The sequence below is a fragment of the Drosophila nasuta genome, chromosome 2R, assembly GCF_023558535.2.
Source record: "Drosophila nasuta strain 15112-1781.00 chromosome 2R, ASM2355853v1, whole genome shotgun sequence".
NCBI classification, from domain to species: domain Eukaryota; kingdom Metazoa; phylum Arthropoda; class Insecta; order Diptera; family Drosophilidae; genus Drosophila; species Drosophila nasuta.
This window is the reverse complement of record NC_083456.1, coordinates 22,448,025-22,467,258: the sequence shown is the minus strand read 5'-3', so window position 1 is coordinate 22,467,258 and position 19,234 is coordinate 22,448,025. Positions and strand designations below refer to the sequence as shown.

Sequence of the window (19,234 nt, the reverse complement as noted above, 5' to 3'; positions counted from 1 at the left end):
GATGATGAAGATGAAGATGGTGAAGTCAAGCGCGGAACAAGTTTTAAACTTGCTACAAAGGTGTCTTTAAAAATCTTTTAATTTCGACTTTTTGCTCGCATCGCTTCGTTTTGTTGTCGAGCTGCAAATTTGCTGTCGTCAGGCAAGGGCAACTAAACTGTTTGGCGAGAGAGGGGGAAAGGGGGAAGGTGGTTGGTAGGTAGCTGGTTGCCTTTTGCTCATTTTATTTCTTTCTTTTTTTTGCTGGTTGCATCCGCCCGCCTTTTAATGAAGCGCGAAGTGCAGCGAATGAGCGAAAGAGCGCAAAAATTGAAAGTAAAGTAAGCCAAATGCGTCCCACTGTACACGACGACGCGACGCAACGCGACTCGACTCCAGTTGGAGCCATGCTGCCTGCTCTGGCCCCGGGGGCAGGCTGCGAACAAATTGCAATTGTTGCCATTGCATTGGCGCTGTCATTTTGCGGCCAGACACGGACTCGCAACACAGTCCAGGATCCAGGCAAAAGTCAAAAGTTCCACACAAATATAGCATTTGCATTTGTGTGTGTGTGTTTGGCGGCTTAGTTTTTATTTGCGGCATATCTTCATTGCAGTGTTTTTTAGCTGTTGACCCCCTGAACTGTGGCTCGTTTAACACACCATAAACAGACAACTAGCGCATAACAATCCTAGGATTTCATAGGCAAAACCAACACAGGAAAATATGGCCCGGAAAAGCGAAGTGGAAATGCCAGACATTTAAATCGAATTGGCTGGAGGTGTTCACCTTCTTCTTCGCTTTGCCTCGCAGTGTGCACTTTTAATCTACAAATTGTGAGCCCGTGCTGCACGTAATACAAATACCTGCAAAAGTATCTGTCAGATACATTCGAGCGGGGGCAGACACCAACACACACTTACACACACACTCACACAACGACTGGAGGCCACGCGTGTAACTCAATTTTCAATGGTGGACAGCAGCAGTGTTCGAGAGCAAGTTTTCTTCTTTTTTTTGTTATTTTTTTTTTGAGGTGGGCTGCAAAGGCAGCTCACGTACTGCTGCCAAAGGGTAGAATCAGAAGGGGGAACGGACTGTGGGTTTGTCTACTCAGTCAAATAGTTTTGCCGCCTGCATTAATAATTCACAATTTCATCTGGAATTGTATGCGATTTGTGATGCTTTTCGCTTAGCTTGCCACACTTGCCTCAGACTCGACTCCCCGAGAGTTGAAGCTGCCTGCTGCCTGCCGCCTGTTGCTGCTTTCGGTTTTTCCTTTTAAGCTTGCTTTCTACTTGCAACTTTTTTAGAAGCAACTTGCGTTACAGTGGAATATGTAGTTGTTATAATCTAACATAAATATCTAAAAGTATTAGCTGCAGAATTCTTCCATAAAAGGCAGAATTTTATAAAAATAAATGCATTTATATTAGGATTTCTGTAGTTAGCAGAAAGGTTCTTCAAAAAAAGAATAATTTAATAGACGATATAGATTTCTTTGGTATATGATAAAGTCTTCAGTAATAAAATGTATTTTATAATTGAAATTTATAATCCCTTTTTATACCCGCTACCCATAGGGTAGAAGGGTATTATTTTATGAATAAAATGTGTCCTCCATGATCCATGAAATAAATTATATTATCTGTGATGATTTTGCTTAAAATATATTTACAAACATTCCTCTTTACTGTTTTACTTTCTCATCCAAAAAATTGCACACAATTTCTTTATTTATTTATTTTCCAGCTAAAGCATCACTTTTTGTTTATTTATGCATTCATTTTTATGTTATTTCTAATGTTGGTTGCCCACTGTGCGACTAGCGTTTATCTCCAGTGCGCATTGCGTCATTTCGTTTTAGTTAATGCGCCTGCAGATTAATATTCTATGCGTATCTCGACGATATCAGTTTGGAGCAAGGGAATATGGCCAGGGAATCAGGAGCCAATTTGCAGATGTGCGCCAATTTGCGCCTGAATTTGATAAATTCGCATGCAGCGCTGGCGTGACACTCAGTTGAATTTATGGCTCGCACTTTTTCACCATTCAAATCGCAATTACTTTGCTTTATTCGCAATTTAATTTCCCCCGCCAACTAGTCGCAATCGTAGCTGCGGTTGCTGCTGCAATCGAAATGTATCTACAAGATATTGCACCGCTTGAGCTGTTTGCTCTCTAAACAAAAGCGATACAAACAGCAAACAGAAAAAGCAACAGAAATTCAAATTTAAATTCAAAATTCGTATATGGACAACCCGTCGATTCTCGGCTAGACGATTAGTGTATCATCTAATGAACTAATGAACTATACTGTGCACACAATGTAGAATAGAGTTTTGCGTATTTGTCTATCTACAGGCGGCATCTGCAATTGTATCTACAAATATACATACATATATAGTATATATATTCTACTATATACCTGTGCCTGTGCTGTACTGTGTATTTGCATCTATCAGCGCTGGCACATCATCAGTCATTAGTGGCGCCATTGTTGCTGTCTTTGTTTCTTTATTTCATGAATTTGCTTTTGCTCCTTCACTTCTTTCTTCGTCCGTTCGTTCGTTCTTTGTATCTTTCGGGACAGCCCCCATTGTTAGTGTCTCGCACTTTTTATGCACTTTTATTAACTTTGGCCAAAATGTGGTCAGCCACTTGAAGGCATCATCATCAGCCTCCGCCTGCCTTTATTTTTTTTGTTTTCTTGCTGTAAACAATTCTGTTGCTGCGCTTCGGGTAATCATTCATCTTTTTTTTCTTCAGTTGTGTAGAAAGCTTTGCATTCTGTATAATAAGTATGGGTGCAAGTGAATGTCGATGCCAAGTTGATTTGGGCAATATGATGAGTGATATTTCTCAAAGTGAAATTAAATGAATCGAGCTCTGACCTATAAACAAACAAAGGGCCAGATAATCTAGAAGACTAAAATAGTGCAGTGCATAGAAATGAATCATGAAGGTAGTAAAGCAACGTGTATGTATAATAAATGATTAATTAAATTATGTATTATACGTCTTACATATTTATAAAAAGAAAATGAAACGAAGCACGCATATTGTATAAGCAGAATGAACAGCAATGAGTATGAGTACTCGTATGTGCCTCATGAATACCCCTAATGTGCTGCATTCGTAGCAAATGAATTTTAATTCAAGCAAAGTGATGAGTTTCACATCCGACACAATTTACTTCATGCTCTGCGAGCCGCAGGAATGAATGAGACCAGAATTCATTAAGAACAATCAGATGCGACCACAACTCAACTTAACTCAACCCAACCCAGAAGACTGAATCTGTATCTACACAAGTGATAGATACAAACATACATATTTGTATCTGCGCGTATCTGAGTATCTTCTACTCATTGTCTGCTGCCAAAAGTGTTACGCTTTGTTAGTAATAATTCGACATTTTAATGAAGTGGCAACTTGAGTTGCGATCCCATTAGCCAGCCTCAGAAGAATAATGCGACTCTATGGCGACGGCAGCCATAAAAAAAAAATGTCTTATAATCGAGTCTGTATTCGTTTCGTAATAACAGTTAAGAGACGGCTGCATGCAACTATCTAGAATTAATTTATAGACTCATACCAGATTTTCAGCACCTTGCATTGCCCGGGTGGGGCGTCTATTAAAAAAAACCCCAAGTGGGAGAGAGAGAGGGAGGCGAGACTTGTCTTAGAAAGTAGTAGTTGTTGTTGTTATTGTGGAAGGGGCACCGAAATAATAACAATCATTTTGATTAAACGTAGCTATTTGAAAAGTCGTGTCCCAAGTTAATGAAAATGTAATTGACCAGCGAATGCAACTGGGTCTCTTGGATAACTTCGAGTCTGGTGTTGCTGCATGTGGCTAGAGCAAAAGTTACATGCCGCATGCCGCATGCAGCACGCTGCACGAGAGCAGAAGCTGCAATTGTAGAGTGGGGAGAATGCAGTAAAGAAACAGCAGCAAAACACTCAGACTCAACTTTATAACCAGAACCAGACAGAGACCCAGAGCCAGAAGAGACTATTGTTGTTGCTGTTGCTGATGCTGTGGCCGCCTCGCAGCCATGGCTGCCATATCTTGTACATATCTGGCATTCAACTCGTTTGCGAACTATTAATTTTGTATAACATCCTGCATCTCAATGTGGCCTTCGGCTTGTAGCAGCCCAACAAACAACACAGACAACTGAAACTTCAAATAGCTTTTCAGAGCTCTGCTTTGTAATAACTAAAGAACAAAATAAAAGCAAACTTCTTGCTGAGCATACAACAGAAGGTGCCTTCAAAACAGAGCTGAGCAAAGTAAAGTTTTTCCGTTACTAAAGCTCTGACGCCATTTAGTCTAGTTCTAGAATGCTCATGTCTTTCTTTTTAGGTTGTAACTTCGAGTGTCCTTTGTTTAAATATTGAATGTATTGCATGTTCTTATTAACTTAAAATGTAATTATAAATATGCACTTTGATAAAATAACCAACTGTTAATCAAACGCTTCATGACTTATTTTATTTTTTGTTATTTAATAGTTTCTTGACTATACAAACTTCTGCAATTGGTAAACTTTAGCATCTTTTTTTTGTTCTGTGCTTCAAATAACAAATTTGAAATCGATAGAAACAGCAACTACTATTTTAAAATATTTGCAATTTATGTAATGTACTTTCAACACTGAAAGACAAAAAACTAGATTGAAGAGTAGATTGCAAATTTTAATTGAAGATTTTTCGATCATAAAACAGATCTAGAAATAAGATTTTTCGGTTGACGAAATCTTAAATCAAAAATTGTATGCTAAATTTGCAAATCTTAACAAGCGAAAGAGTTGTTGAAATATATTTAAATACAAATCTGTATTTTCTTTTTAAAAATGTCTCGGCATTTTACAAATTTATTTACTTTATACATTTTGTAATTAAAAGACTGATTGCCATAATAATTGTGCAATTTACAACATAAGTCAGCTACTGAAGGGAAGCAGACAATGCGTCTTTGCTTTGTGCTGGCTAAGAATTTGTGTTATTTGCATATTTAAAAATAAAATCCCACTAATTGGGCTGCAGTCGGGTATTTGGGCAGTCGGGATGCCGCTGCCAGTGCGATTGTTCCGTGACTATTCACAAATTTATTAAATTGACAATTTGTAGCGAGTATGCGGCAAACGAACGGGAGGCAAGACAGTGGCTTCTAATGAGCATTTGACAATCTCATAAGCTCACAAAGAGTATATTTCTCTCTCTTTCTGTCTTTCTCTCTTTCTCTCTGACAGTTGTCAGTCCGTTTAGCTTTCAATTTGTGGGCGAATGATGAAGCGCAAAAAGATCTTTTGATGATCTGCTGCGAAATTGCTTGGAACGTCGCCAGCTTTGGTCTTGTCAATTAGAGAAATGCAGTCAACTTCACAAGGTTGCATGCTACCAAGTATACTAAGATGCATATATATTTAAAATGTATCTACAGCTCTATTTGTCATGTATCTGCATCGCGATAGTTGTATCAACTGCCACTGTTGGCATGAGCTCATTTAAGACAAAAGATCTTTTAACGAGATGCAAAATGCAAATGTGCAGAGAGAAAGAGAGAGAGAGAGAGGGAAGGAGGAGAAGAGAGAGAGAGAGAACACTCTTCGGGGAGGTGTTTCGCAGAATTCTCTCGTTCTCGCCTGACGATCTTATTCTCTCGTGCGGCGCAACTCGTAATTGCGAAGATGGCGTTTAAGTTTATTTTAATATGCTGGCCACAAAATATTAGTAAGAAAGAAAAAACTTGACGTGATTATATGCAATCAACGTTGTTGTAGCTGCAGTTGTAGTTGTTATTCTTGTTGCTGTTGTTGCACCTTCCAGTCGACGCAGCAACATGCACTCAAATTTGCATAATTGTTAACATGCTGTTGTTGTAATTGTCGTGTTGTTGTTGTTTCTGTTGTTTGCTGTTACCTGCCCCGAACCCATTTCATCTTCCGCTTCTCCGCTCGCTTCATTGTTATTATTATTATTATTATTTGAGCTGCTTGGCACCTAAAGCCATTTTGATAGCAAGCATTTTCTTTCAAATACTTCTCATTCTCTCTCGAGTTTGGAGGCCACTCCAAATTGTAATCGTACATTGCGGTTTAATTAAGACATTTGCCGCTGCGAAAATTAAGTTGTGCACGTTAAGCGATAAGAAACAACTATAGAAAATCGCCTTATAATTGGTCAACAATTTCGACATGTGGTGCAAAGAAAAAAAGAGGTTATTGACTCCACAATCGCATTTTGATTTGCATCCAAAGTTAAGGATCTCTCGTTAAACATGCAACAGCATGTCATCTTTATCGCTGAGTTTGTTTTTTGTAATTCCCTTGCAAATCATCGCACTTAATTCAACCCGACTATGATTATGTTATGCCAACTAACAATTTACTGACTGCGATGTTCAGTTTCAACGTATAATTTAACATTGGTCATCAATGGCACCCTATTCAAATGGGCAAACATTGCTGATGGCCTCAAATTGGCGGTGGTCATTCATGAATCCGAATGAATGCGTATGCGAATGTGAATGTGAATGCGAATGTAATTAAATCTCATCGATGCAGAAAAGTATCTACACATGCTCGCACATTAGATACAAGCACAATCTTTCGGGGTCTGCAAAATATGCAAATGCGAAACGCGCTGCTAAAAATGGCTGAAAGCATGTGTGTGTGAATCATTGGGTTCCATTCATGTTCTTCAATTACCCAGAAGAGACGCGCACATGTAATACGCATCTTGGCCATTCTCCCCCCTCTCTCTCTCTCTCTCTCTTTCGCTTTGTTTCTCTTTCAAGTTCTCTATAATTATTTTCTCCACTTGCTTGGCTTGTTTTGTTGTTGCTATATTGGCTGCCATGAGTTACAGATACATAAATAATAATAACAAATACGCTCCATTGATTGCCATTCGAAACAAGTTTTTCCACAATTGGAAAATGCTTTTTTTATCCAGTTTGTTCTTGTTTACAATGCAAATGCGAATGCAGTTCATGGCACTTTTCAACGACTCTTTAATTGACTGACATGTTGTGATTTTGGGTTGTCAAGTGCTTTTGTGAGCTGCAATTATTGCGAATTCCAATACGAATAAGTAAAGGCTGCCAACTTGCTGCTGCAATTGAACAGGCCTGCCAACTGTCAACTGAGCGCTGCCAACTGCAAAGCTGAAATGCTAAAAACTGAATGCTAAATCGCCTGTGAACCATTCCCGCTAATGAGTCAGTCAGGCGTTTGATCGATGACAGCCAGGCGTTCGATTGAAATTAATAAAAATAACTATAAATTGTTTTTATGAACAGTTTTTTTTTTCCGAAAAAAATGCCAACTGCTGCAGTCAAGCTGAAGACTTATGCAAGACCTATGCACCTGATAACTAGGGTCAAACTTTTTTCTTCGTCGTGAGTTTCTCTGTCAATAGGTCTCCAATACGAGGCGAGAGAGAGAGAGAGACACAGTGGATAGAGAGCTGGGGGCGGGAGGTTGCTAAAGAAAAATCACTGACATGATGAAAAATCGCTCAACAATTTTTCGTTCACAAATTTTTTCAGTTTTTTTTGTTTCTTAGTATCTATAGAATTCTAGCGTCAGGCACAACAATTTTTCATCAATTTTGGAAAATTTAAATATAAACGGAGCGAGAGGTGCGAGATTCATATCAAGACGAAACGCATAGAGCAGCAGCAGCCGCATCACAAAATGTATCTGTATCTGTGGCTAAAATTGTATCTGTATCTATATAGGTATTATGAGTTATTGTGGGAGTCTGTCGGCATTAGCCGCGGGTGCCGGTTGCCAGTTGCCGGATTGCTGGGATTGGGATACCCGGGGCATGCCCCCGTACTTGAGGGGGAACACGTTTGTTTACAATTTCACGCGCTGCGATTTTCGCGGTCGAGTTTTCACGCAGCGCCGCAAGAAAAATGGGAAAGTCGAAGTGTGAGGGAAATTTTGTTATTGTTTATGTATTTTGACAAGATGCCCCGCGCGCTCAGTTTGCCAGACAATTTGGTGCTGGAACACGCTCCCCTCCCCGCACGCTCTTCTCACATTCCCGTATTGCTACCGAATGGTAGCAAGCAAGTGCTCGCAATTGAATGAATGACTGATTAACTTAAATATCTCATAAAGTTCTCTGCCAGATTTCGATTTCTAGCACTCGAGAGCGTTCTTTCTAAATCGGTTCACAGATTATCGAGTCACTTGAATAAGTTTTTTTTTGAACAATTATCAGCTGGCAACTGAAGAGTAGCAAACGCATACTTCAAACTTGATTGTAAGAGTGTGTTTGGACAACTCTGGAGTAATCTTAAGTATTAACACATACTTTTGTTTGAATTCAAAGAGTTAGCAATGTTTGTAAGGAAAAAAAGATGATTATAGTACTTGAGTAACTAATCGAAATTAACATTAAAAACATTTGCCACCTCTTTGTGACATTTAAGAGGTGAGTATGAAATATTCCGAATATTTGAAGAATTGTTTTTGACTATTTTTTTTTCCATATCTATTTATTTGTTATGTCGGATTGTTTCCTTAAAATAGTTTGGCAGTAATTATTTCTTTAATATTTACCAAATTTTCGGGAAGAAAATCTTTGAATTTTATATAACTTCTAACTTCGGAGGTTTAATTCTGTTCTAATTTGTGCATTCTAAACATCTTAGTCTTGTTTTCTTGGAACGTTGACACAGTTTCACAGTTATTGTTCCCTAATTTATCAACAATTTTCAAATATGATATTAAATAAAAGTCAACTTACTCTGTCCGAGATGTACTCGCTTCATCCAGGGATAGATCTGTGGTGGATTCTTCTTGCCATTGCCGCTGTTCTGACTGCTGCCCGCCTCGTTGCCGCTGTCGCTCTCGGAGTCAGAGTCGCCGCCACCCGGACTGTGCATGGGCACATTGACGTTGACATTGCCGGGTCCTGGCACCCCGCTGCCTGCCCCGCCGCTGTGGTTGTTGTTCAGGCTGACGGCGGCGGCAGCGGCGGCTAAGCTGCCACCGAGGACGCCTTTGTTGAGGGAACGGGCGACGCTCTCCACGACGGAGCTGGGCGAGAGTTTGGGCGAGATGTCGCGGGTGGAGAGATCCTGTGGACTGGCTAACGATTGGTTGTTGTTGTTGTTGCTGTTGGCGCTGTTGTTGTTGTTATTGTTGTTGTTGTTGTTGCCCCCCGGGCGTTGACGGATCGTTGGCATATTTACAGCTGATGCTCGACTGTTGTTGCTGCTGCTGCTGCTGTTGCTGTTGCTGCGGGTGTTGTTGCTGCTGCTGTGGCAACTGTTGCTGCTGCTGTTGCTGCTGAGCCACAACTGCAGCCGTCGCATGTGCGTGCTGCTGTTGTTGCTGCTGCTGCAGCAGCAATCGCTGTGGCTGCAACTGTGTATAGTCGACCATATCGGGATTAGCCTGACCACCGCCAGGCGCACCTCCTCCACCGCCACCCAATCCATAGGCAGCCTGGTTGGCATAGTGTGCCTGCGGTGTGTTCGGATACAAATTGGGCGTGTACGCGGCCGCTGCTGGGAAGTAATCATTGCTGCCCGGCGTCGCTGCCCCCGAGTTGCCCTGCCCCCCCGTTAGCACCGCCCGCACCGCCGCCGTTGCTGTTGCCCGCATTGCTGGCATTGGCGCCCGGATGGCTCTGCTGTGGATTCATCTGCTGTGGATAGCAGGAGGCCAGCGAGTTGACAAACTGGTACGAGGACATGGCAAAGCAGTCGGGATCCATTTTCGCGATCGATATCTGCAAATGAAACAGAGCACAACAGAGTTTGCTTACTATATATTTGTTGTTGTAGTATTGAGTGGTTTGCTTTAAGCATGATCTGCACCACAGATTGCACTTTGGCTCTAGGTGTAGTCTGCTAATCCCCGCCCAGCTGCAGATCCCATTACCCGATCTACAGCTCTCTACAGCTCACTTCCGAAGGAGGCTGAGTTGCTGTTCTTCCACGCAAAGAGCCATTGAACTTAGCATATAAATGCAGGCTCAAGTTTTGCATAATCTGAGAGTCTAATATTTAAATTAGAAAAGCTCAAGGCGAATCGGTGTGATATGTAAATTTGTGAGCAACATTTGATATAGTTCGCGGCTTTAACGGATTGTTATCGAAAATTTTAAATAAGAATTTCAACTTTTCATTTAAATGTTAAGCAACTTGCTTTATATATTTTGCTAGAATTATTTGTAAGTATCTTAGAACTATTTATTGAACATCTTCAATTTAAATTCTTGGTGTCTTTGAACTTATCAAATTGAAGTTGTACAAAGTCTAATATTTAAAATAAGACATATCCGATAGTTGTGTATTATTAAAAATGTAATATACAACTATGAACTTTAAAATAGCAGTGTGAAAGAAACAAAACTACATAACGCATATTCCTTTTTGCATTATATATTTGATAATAATTATTTTGAATTCGTTTTAGAATAATTTAATAAAGGTGTTCAATTATAATTGATGAAATGTTTGCTATAATTTTAACTTTCTTCTTAAGCTTACTTTAGATAATATTTTCCATCACCTAAACCATTTCATACTTCAAGAATAACACAGACTTTTCAAAACTGCTATTTCATTGTTCCATTAAGCTTCCCAAAAAAACAAATGTAATAACTATTGTTAGGCAGCATCTTGACCCAAAGCTGCTTTAGTATTAAGCACATTATATTGTGAAATGATTGCACATTTTTGGGCAACATTTAATACCAAGTTTTGAGTGAGCTTTGCAGCCATTGTTATAGATGATTATTGTGTGGCCAGAATTCCTATGCAATATTGGCCAATCACCTGAAGTGATTTTTCGGGTTCAGTATTATTACAATTATTTTTTGGGCGAAGCGGCTAAGAACCCAATTTGCCAGCCAGCCATACTTGTTCTACAGGCTGTCGCTGGTCGCTGCTGAGCTGCTGATGTTGTTGGCAGTTTCCGGGAGCAGGAACCGTGTGCTCACTGGACACTTGAGGGTGAAAGAGTGGATTTCACTTGAGCCGATGGGCAGGCGCGGATATGCCTAAGCATTGGCATTACGTGCATGCAATTTTGGTGTGGCACGGCAACACAGCAACAGCAAAAGCAACAGCAAACGCGTTGCAACAACAGCACGACACTCGCCTGGCCTGGCATTGGGCACTCGCTGTCTGGATGGAATGCCTGACCCGCCCACTCTCGACTCTCGACTTGCGACTCTCGCGGCTTTCGACTCTTAACTCGTGACTCTCGTTGCCTGGACACTTGTGCTGCACTTGTGGCCATGCCACACCACACCAAACAAAAAGCCGGACAGTGTTTGTTGTTTAAGAAAAACTTGAATTTCTTTTCCTCTTCTTTTCTTACGTTGCAGCGGAGATAGCCACACAAAAGAAGCCACGATTGCAAAACAGCAAGCCATCGACTGACTGGCTTCGTTGCCTCAAAGCCGAAAAAAATGTGTAAAACGCAATGGCAAATAGCAGGCCAAGTCCAACCAGTAGGAAGCCAATTTCCACCACGATGAAATACCAAAACAAAAAACAGCACTGGCCCGAAAAAACAATGCAACGACCTCTGGAAGTGAGTCCCTTAAAGTAGATACTATATAGTATCTATAGTATATAGTTTTTTGTTGTTGCTCTGTTATTGCGGCTTCTCTGCTTTGGCTTCGTTTGAAACCAATAATTTTGATTCAGTGGGCAATTTAACCCTTTAGCATGTTGTCCAAATGAAAGGAGTTGAAGCTTTAAATTAAATCGGCTCTCTTAGTCTCTGAGTCTGACTTTGGATGTGGCCCTGGCCTGCCTTGGGTTTAGCTTGGCCAACAAGTATTGAGGCGCGAGGCATTGGCATGCAGCATGCTACATGGTGCATGGTGCACGGTGCACGGTGCATTTGGGGCATGGGGCATGGGGCAGGCAAAGCTCGTCGCTCGACAGAGATTTATTTGATGAGCAACGTTCCTGTAAATTCGAATTCGGCCCTGGGTATTGGCGATTATGCAGTTTAAAGCAATTGTAACGGTTTCTTTTTCTTTTTCTTATTTTTTTTTCGGCTAAATCTTTTCGATTTTTGAATTAGCCCATTGGCAATATATGAGTGTAGTCAAACTGTGTGCCAACTTGACATACAAACTGTTCGATTATCGAAATTATACGCTTAGCGAAATAGACAAGACAACAACAGCAACATTGACCTTCCTGACTCTTTGTGGATATTGGCGAATGTTTTCTGTACACAAGAATTAAGTCGAAAGATCAAACTTAAATTGCCTGTCGATGGCCAAGAACTATGATGAGAGTGATGAAAACCAATAATTGAGAGTAAAATAAATAATTCGATAGTGTAATTTTCTATGTTCTCCTCTGAAGCAGTTGCATCTGCAATTAATTCGGTCTGTTGTTTATTTATTTCGATCACTTAACGGTAAATTAAAAATTCAAAAACTAAATAGAGGCAATATATAATTTCGTATTTGAAAATTGTTTTCCAAAGAGTCGAGTCGACGCGACAAGCGGTTCAATTGGTGTTAATTAAATCCATGAATAATGAAAACGCAAACCGAATTTGCGGGCTCGTTCTCAACAACAACAACAGCAACAAAAATATCAACAGTGAGGGAGAATACAAAATATATGTACAAAATGCTTATATATATAAATATTGCCATAGATTGGTCGGCTGCTGATTGTCGCCCCATAAGAAAGCCATAAATTATGGCAATTCTTTTTGGGCAGCGACACATCTCACGGAGACGAGACGAGAAATGAGACGAGGGAGCGAACACAGCTCTAAAATCGAGCGAGTTTCCTTTGTCTCTCGGCGTCTGCGTGGCGGTTGCGCATTTTCATTTTTATTTTCTCTTCCTTTTTTTCACTTCACTTCTTTTCTTTTCCTTTCTTTCTCTGGTCTCTGATCGCTTTGCCTTGGGCATCTTTGTATAAACAGTTTTAATATGCCCATCGAACGGGAGTGAAACTTAAACCGCATAACGAATTTCGTTTCCCAATTGTTGTTGATGCACAGGTAAATAAACAGCAATTGAGTTGCACATGCGCAGCTCTCTAGTATAGTATATAGTTCTATAAGTATATGTATCCCTCTTTAGCAGCAGGGTAATGTCATCATAAATCAATTGGGACCAATGCGACAGCTGAAAAGGGTTTCTTCTTTTCCCCCTTTTCGACTTTCGTTGACTTTTCACGAAGACTCACAAGACAATGGCAGACTTTCTAGACGCACCGACCTCGACCTCATATATTGTATAGGGTTCAGCGTATTGTAATTAAGATGATTAACTTTTGCATAATCGATATTTAACTCAGGCTAAATGCAGTCGTGAACTGTGGAATGTTTATATTTTGAATGCTGTCTTAATGCATTACTTATTAAAGATTATTAAGAGACAATAACCGGTTGCTTATTATATATACTTTCTAGTGCTAATTCCGATTCTAATTGCAGTTATTAGCTACAAAAGCCTGAAACAGTAAATCAATTTTTAAAGATGCAATTTAAACACAAAGAGAAGAAATTACGTTGTAATAACAGGAATCAAAATATTGAGTTTGAGAATTTATGATCTTAAAACAAATCTAAAAAGATGAATTTCATGTTGAAATATAGAAATATATTTATATATATAAATATATATATATATATATGTATATTTGTGAATTAATTAAATTAAGAATTCCAAATTGAGATATAAAAATACATTTTCGAAAAGAATAGGAATTAGCTAAATAAATATATTGAAGAGTATCAAATCTGTTTACACTTTATATGTAATAAAATTATTATTATCATTCATAAGGTCGATAATTCAGATCTTCATAACTTAAATGAAATTATAGAATTAATATTCACTTAAAAATATATTTAGAAATACATATTTCTTTGAGAATCGCATGCTGTTACTTATGTTTGTTATTATTTTTCCCGTTTGCCCCGTTTCTATATCAATTCCATTCTCATTTAAATCCCAAATCTAGCAGCAACTTGAAACAGTCATCCATTTCTAAGCACTTCATCATCATGCGGCAACCATCTCTTAATTATGAAACCCTAAGCAGTTATTTCTTTAACAAATGTCGCCCTCTTGTTGTCGCCCATCGTCGCTGAGTCGCTGACTCGCTCCGACATTACAGATTTCCAGCTCTCGCCTTCGTTGTTATTGTCGGGGCCCGGCTATAAATCATAATTTTTAATATTTGTTGTCAACATGGGCGTAGCTCGTGTATATGTAAACACGCCGCTTCTAAAAACTGCCACAGGCCCAAAGACAAGCCACGACAAAGAGCGAGGTACAATTCTAAAAGGTATTTGCGCACGCGCAGTCACACTCATCTCCCCATCTCACTCACGCTCTTTCGCTCTCTGTCTGACTTGTGTGCGATATACTGTATAACAACGAGCCAAAAGGAACGACAAACACACACGATTGCAAGTGGGCCCCATTAAAAACTCATAAAAATTTGTAAGCACCTCATAAAAGTAGTCATAAATATTATTATTTGGTTTCTCTTTTTTTTTGCTTTGTCTTTCTCAATCACACTGTCTCTCTCTATCCCATTGGTTATTGTTACAGTTTCTCGCTTTAACCCTCGTCTGTCGCCTGTCATCTCTCTTGTGGTTGCGGCTCTCTCATAATTTTTATGAGTTTTTGATTTGGTTTTTGAGTTTTGCGTCCATTGAACACAGCTCAGCTCGATCCTCCTCCTCCTTCTTGTTCTCTCTCACTGCAAGCGGCCATTGTTGACCTTTTGACACGTACTCGAAATACATGTAGTACGAGTTTTTGCGGTTTTGTCTGCGGTGCTCTCTTTAACACATAATTTATGATCTGTTATGTAATAGTTGTGGCTGTCACAAGCAATAATAATGATATTTACCAAGGGTCAAGGACAACGCAACACAACAACACATTGTGCAACATGTTTTGCGCTAGGCTACCGTGAGGACTAATTGATGCATGTGGCTACGAGCAGCAGATACTCTGAGAGATTGCTACCATAAATTGTTGCGGCTTTTTCAATGTCATTTAAAAATACATCGACAGAATGAGAGAGGATGGTAAGGCAACACAGCTGAAACTCCCTTCGATGTTTTATTTTAATTTTAACAGCTTGTAGATATTTCTATTGTAGTTTCCTATACTTTTTCAAAGAAAGTTTAATAATTAACTAAACAATTTGTGAATTTATTATACTCAATTTTATGTGGGGTTATAAATAGAATCCTACATTTTATTTAAAAATAATTGTAAGCAGCTTGTATAAACCAATTTACACAACTAAACTTCATAAGATTTAGTATACTCCTTATATTAATGTTTGGTTTAAAATGATGAGCATAAAGAAGTTAAAAGTATCGTCAATTTTATAATTATATTTTGTTGAGATCATATTTCTAATGGTGCTTGTAATACATATACGAATTTTTGTAATGCCTAACAGAATATAATTCAATTTACATTTAAACCATTTTTTTTTCGCAAGAATTTTTATGAGGCTCTAATTTTTGTTTAGCAAATATATATAGCAAATGTAGTAATGTAATGAGACTTAGAACCTAATATTATTTAGAACTGAAAATATAAATCAGAATTTATCAGCGTGTGGAGCAAACAAATCGTCAACTGGCAAAACGCTAGAAAGTAATGTAAGCGCCTCCTTTCGTCGAAAATAAATGTGTCCCGGCACTTATTGTACCTACACATCAAAAAATACAAAAAAAAACAAGTTAAGCAAATGGCTGCCGTCGCCTCAATAGATCAACGACTCCCCAGCAACAAAAGCAACAACAACAAGAAGAACAGCAACTACAACAAGTTATTTGCAGTTGTTGTTATGGCTGTTGTCGCGGCAAACTTTGCGTGTTTCATACATTTTTTTTTTTTATTTGGGCACTCTGGTATTTTGATTTATAAATATAAATAAGTAAAGCTAAAATATCATCATGACATTTGCAGCCCCTTATGGAGAGAGAAGGCTCGCCTGGCGGCTCTCTAACCACTCGAAATGCCAATGATGAATGTGTGCTCGAGGCGCAGGCCAAATGCGAATGATGATGGCATAAATAAAAGCGCTGACAGCGCCAAACAATAACTGCAGTGGCCGAAGAATCCACACACAGAGGACTTTCGTCTTGGAACCTAAGTAAATAGTACTAAACGTCTGTGTGTCTGAGGCGCTTTCTCTGCGTGTTTTGTTTGAGACCAATTAACTCGCCGGGCAGCAGCCTTTGTGTCCACACATTATGCAACAGCGCTTTGATCTGCCTTCGACCACCCTGCGAGAGAGCGAAGGAAATGCAAATGCAAATGAAAGTGACCTACATCAAGTGGCAATATTCTTCACTCCCTACGACCATGTGGAGTACTCGAAGTTGGACCCTTTGAGGTTGTGTGACTGTTCCATATCAATGCCTCTTGAGTTTCGTTGCGCCCACTGCGAGCGGGTCAGCATGACTTCCATGTGGACGGATCAGGGGCAAGTCAAGACAGCGAAAGGAGAGGAGAGTAGAGGAGAGGAGAGGAAAGGGCACGGCAAAGCAGACCACGCAATTTCTATGTACCACGCCGTGGTTTTCCACACGGATACATATGTATTAGATATTATACAATGTATTGTATATATAATATATCGAGTAAATGTATAGTAGGTAGATTATACCACTGCGTATGTGTGTGTGTGTTTGGCTGCTTGTTAGGCATTTTTCATTCGCGGTGACATTTCGCCTTTGTGGCTCTTAATTATTTCAAAAACGGCTGCATTCGTTTTAATGAAGTGAAAATTCTTTGCGTTGATATCGCGCACGCAACCCAAAAAAAAAACAAAAATGGAACACAACAATAGCAAATTGGAAGCGCCCAAGAAGACTGCTGAGCACAAAACAAACACTGAAGAGAAGTTTAACTTTACCCCAGCATAATTTAATTGAAGCCTCGAAACTGGACTCAATTTAATATATCAATTTGATCGGAGTATGCGATAATGCAACGGCAATTTCTTTAAGAACCGTTCAAATTCATTTTTCACGTCTTTAAGTCGAGAACTCTGTTTGATGGTTAATTTTGCTAAGCAAGTTAGAAGGCAAACTAAGTTCGGCCGAAGTGAAAAGTTGAACTTCTAAGAGCTGCTATTATTATTTGTTCTTTCTTAGAGCCTCGAAGAAATTTTTGTTTGGTCTGAGTAATTATTGTTTTCTCAGCAAACTGGTAAACTTTCTGTATAAATAAATGTTCTCATTTGTTTCAGTTATACTTGTATAAATATATTTAAATACATTAGTTTGCGTTTAAAATACTTTTTATTTTTGGTTTTTGTTTGTTATGACTCAATTTTGTGTCTCTCAGATTTTAAGGCAACTTTTTTTCTATTTCAAAAATTTTGAAATATTTTGTGTTTCTTCGATTTTAAGGAAACTTTTTTTATATTTTCAAATAATTTTAGAGATTTTTGATTTGTAGTAAATATTAAAATCCTATGAAAATATTACATTGTTCTATTCTTTGATTAATTTTAAAAACTAGTAAAATAAATAATAATTTTTCTTTAAAAATTCTACAGAAAATTTTCTGCAAGGTCTCCCCGCACTTTGAACTCCTCTATGTTCAATTATTTATGTTTTTTCGATAAAAAAAAAAAAATGGTTTCCATTTTACCTTTGCTCTCTGTTTAAAATTGCTTTGAAGTTTCGCAGTTTAGCTGCATTCACTTGAACAAAATTTTAGCCGTCGGTAATTGTTATTTGTTGTTAAACAAGTGCAACCGATTTGAATGTGCTTCACTTCACAATTTATTAATGTTGTTGTAAATTCACAATGTTTTTGTTATGCGGCGGAAACGATTTTCGAGCACTTTGAGTTGACCTTTAGCTAATTACCGAGTCGAGCCCGCATATTTTCAAGTTAATCCGTTTTGCATATCCTGAGGTTTAACGGGGAGTTCGCAGTTGCATTCGCTGTTTTACCTGTCGTTTCACTGAATTTTTGGCGAATTTATAGCCGCAATTAGCCGCAGCGGGCAGGCACACGATTTGTCACAGTTCTGGTTAGGATCGATTATAAACGATCAATTGATTGTATCTAATTTTGGGAGACGGTTGAGCATTTACGACGAATTTATTTTTTTTGTAGTATCCATCAGCGCGAATGTTGGAGTGTAGTTTAAAACGTCATCGATGAAAACACTGGCAGTGAAAACACTTAGCTGCCCATCCATCTTTCGTTATTATCGTTCAAAGTCAGCAGCACTGAGCATGTTGAGATGTTGCAATTGTATCTGTTGTATCTATTGTTGTTGTTGTATCTGTATCCGACGGATGCGCGATGCTTTTGTTATTATTATTGTATCTTCATAGATATGGTGAGAGCCGCGCGAGATTCGCGAACGAAGCGAGCGCGTCTGCTATGACGGATTGATGGATTGCTTTTGGCTTGGCTCGGTTTCTGCTGTTCTCGTATATTGTTGTATAGTATGAATGTATCCGCGAATACGTGCTCGAAGCGCCAATGTCTCACTTTGACTGCTCGGGCATAATTCAAATATCTGAGCATCAATAAAAAACTCATGCTACGCGCAGCGCCAGCGCCGCCAATTGTAGCAGCGAGTACGAGCAAGTAGACGCACACACACACACATACACACACTGTAATATTCACTCACACACACACACACACACACACACTTAGAGCTGTGCTATGGCAGTGGCAAACACACATTCATTCGAGTGCATTCATTAAACACTCGCTACGGAAAAAAAACACCAAACAAAAAAGAAATTCGAACTGGCCATGCGAGTTAGAGCAGTCAGACAGCATTTAATGCGGTTGCCTGCTATCTCGCTCGCACACGTTGCCATTGCTCCGCTGCTCTGTTTTTACCTTTGCGGACGCCGAAATGTGTAGCCGCAAATATGTGTGAGCATGAGTGCGCGCGTGTGTGTGTGTGTAAGTTCGAAAGAGAGCGAGTTCGAATACGTGCTTACGCTCTTCGAGTGCGAACACATTCTATTTCGAAACATTCTTATTGATCACACGTACACTATGCGTGTGTCTCACCTACACGATGAACTGGGATCGCTCGATACGAGCACAACACGAATTCGAATTTCGAATACGGGACCAAAACTTACATGCCTTCGCACATCAGTGTGTTCCTCTGTGTTTATGTGTGTGTGTGTGTGTAGTCGAAAAAAGTTTGATAACAGCGAGAAAGTTTACTTTAGTTTTAAAGTTTAAACAGTCAAAACAA

General features: G+C 39.2%; 1 protein-coding gene across 1 annotated transcript in view; it reads right to left on the bottom strand.

Moving 5' to 3' along the window:
* Positions 1 to 18,489, bottom strand: part of LOC132787276 (homeotic protein Sex combs reduced) — a 31,279-nt gene extending 12,790 nt beyond the window's left edge. The window contains 4 exon segments of the mRNA XM_060794214.1: positions 8,752 to 9,158; positions 9,160 to 9,576; positions 9,578 to 9,741; positions 17,644 to 18,489. Coding sequence (XP_060650197.1) covers positions 8,752 to 9,158; positions 9,160 to 9,576; positions 9,578 to 9,726 — 973 coding nt within the window. The 5' untranslated portion in view covers positions 9,727 to 9,741; positions 17,644 to 18,489.
* Between the last annotated feature and the right edge of the window lie 745 nt (positions 18,490 to 19,234).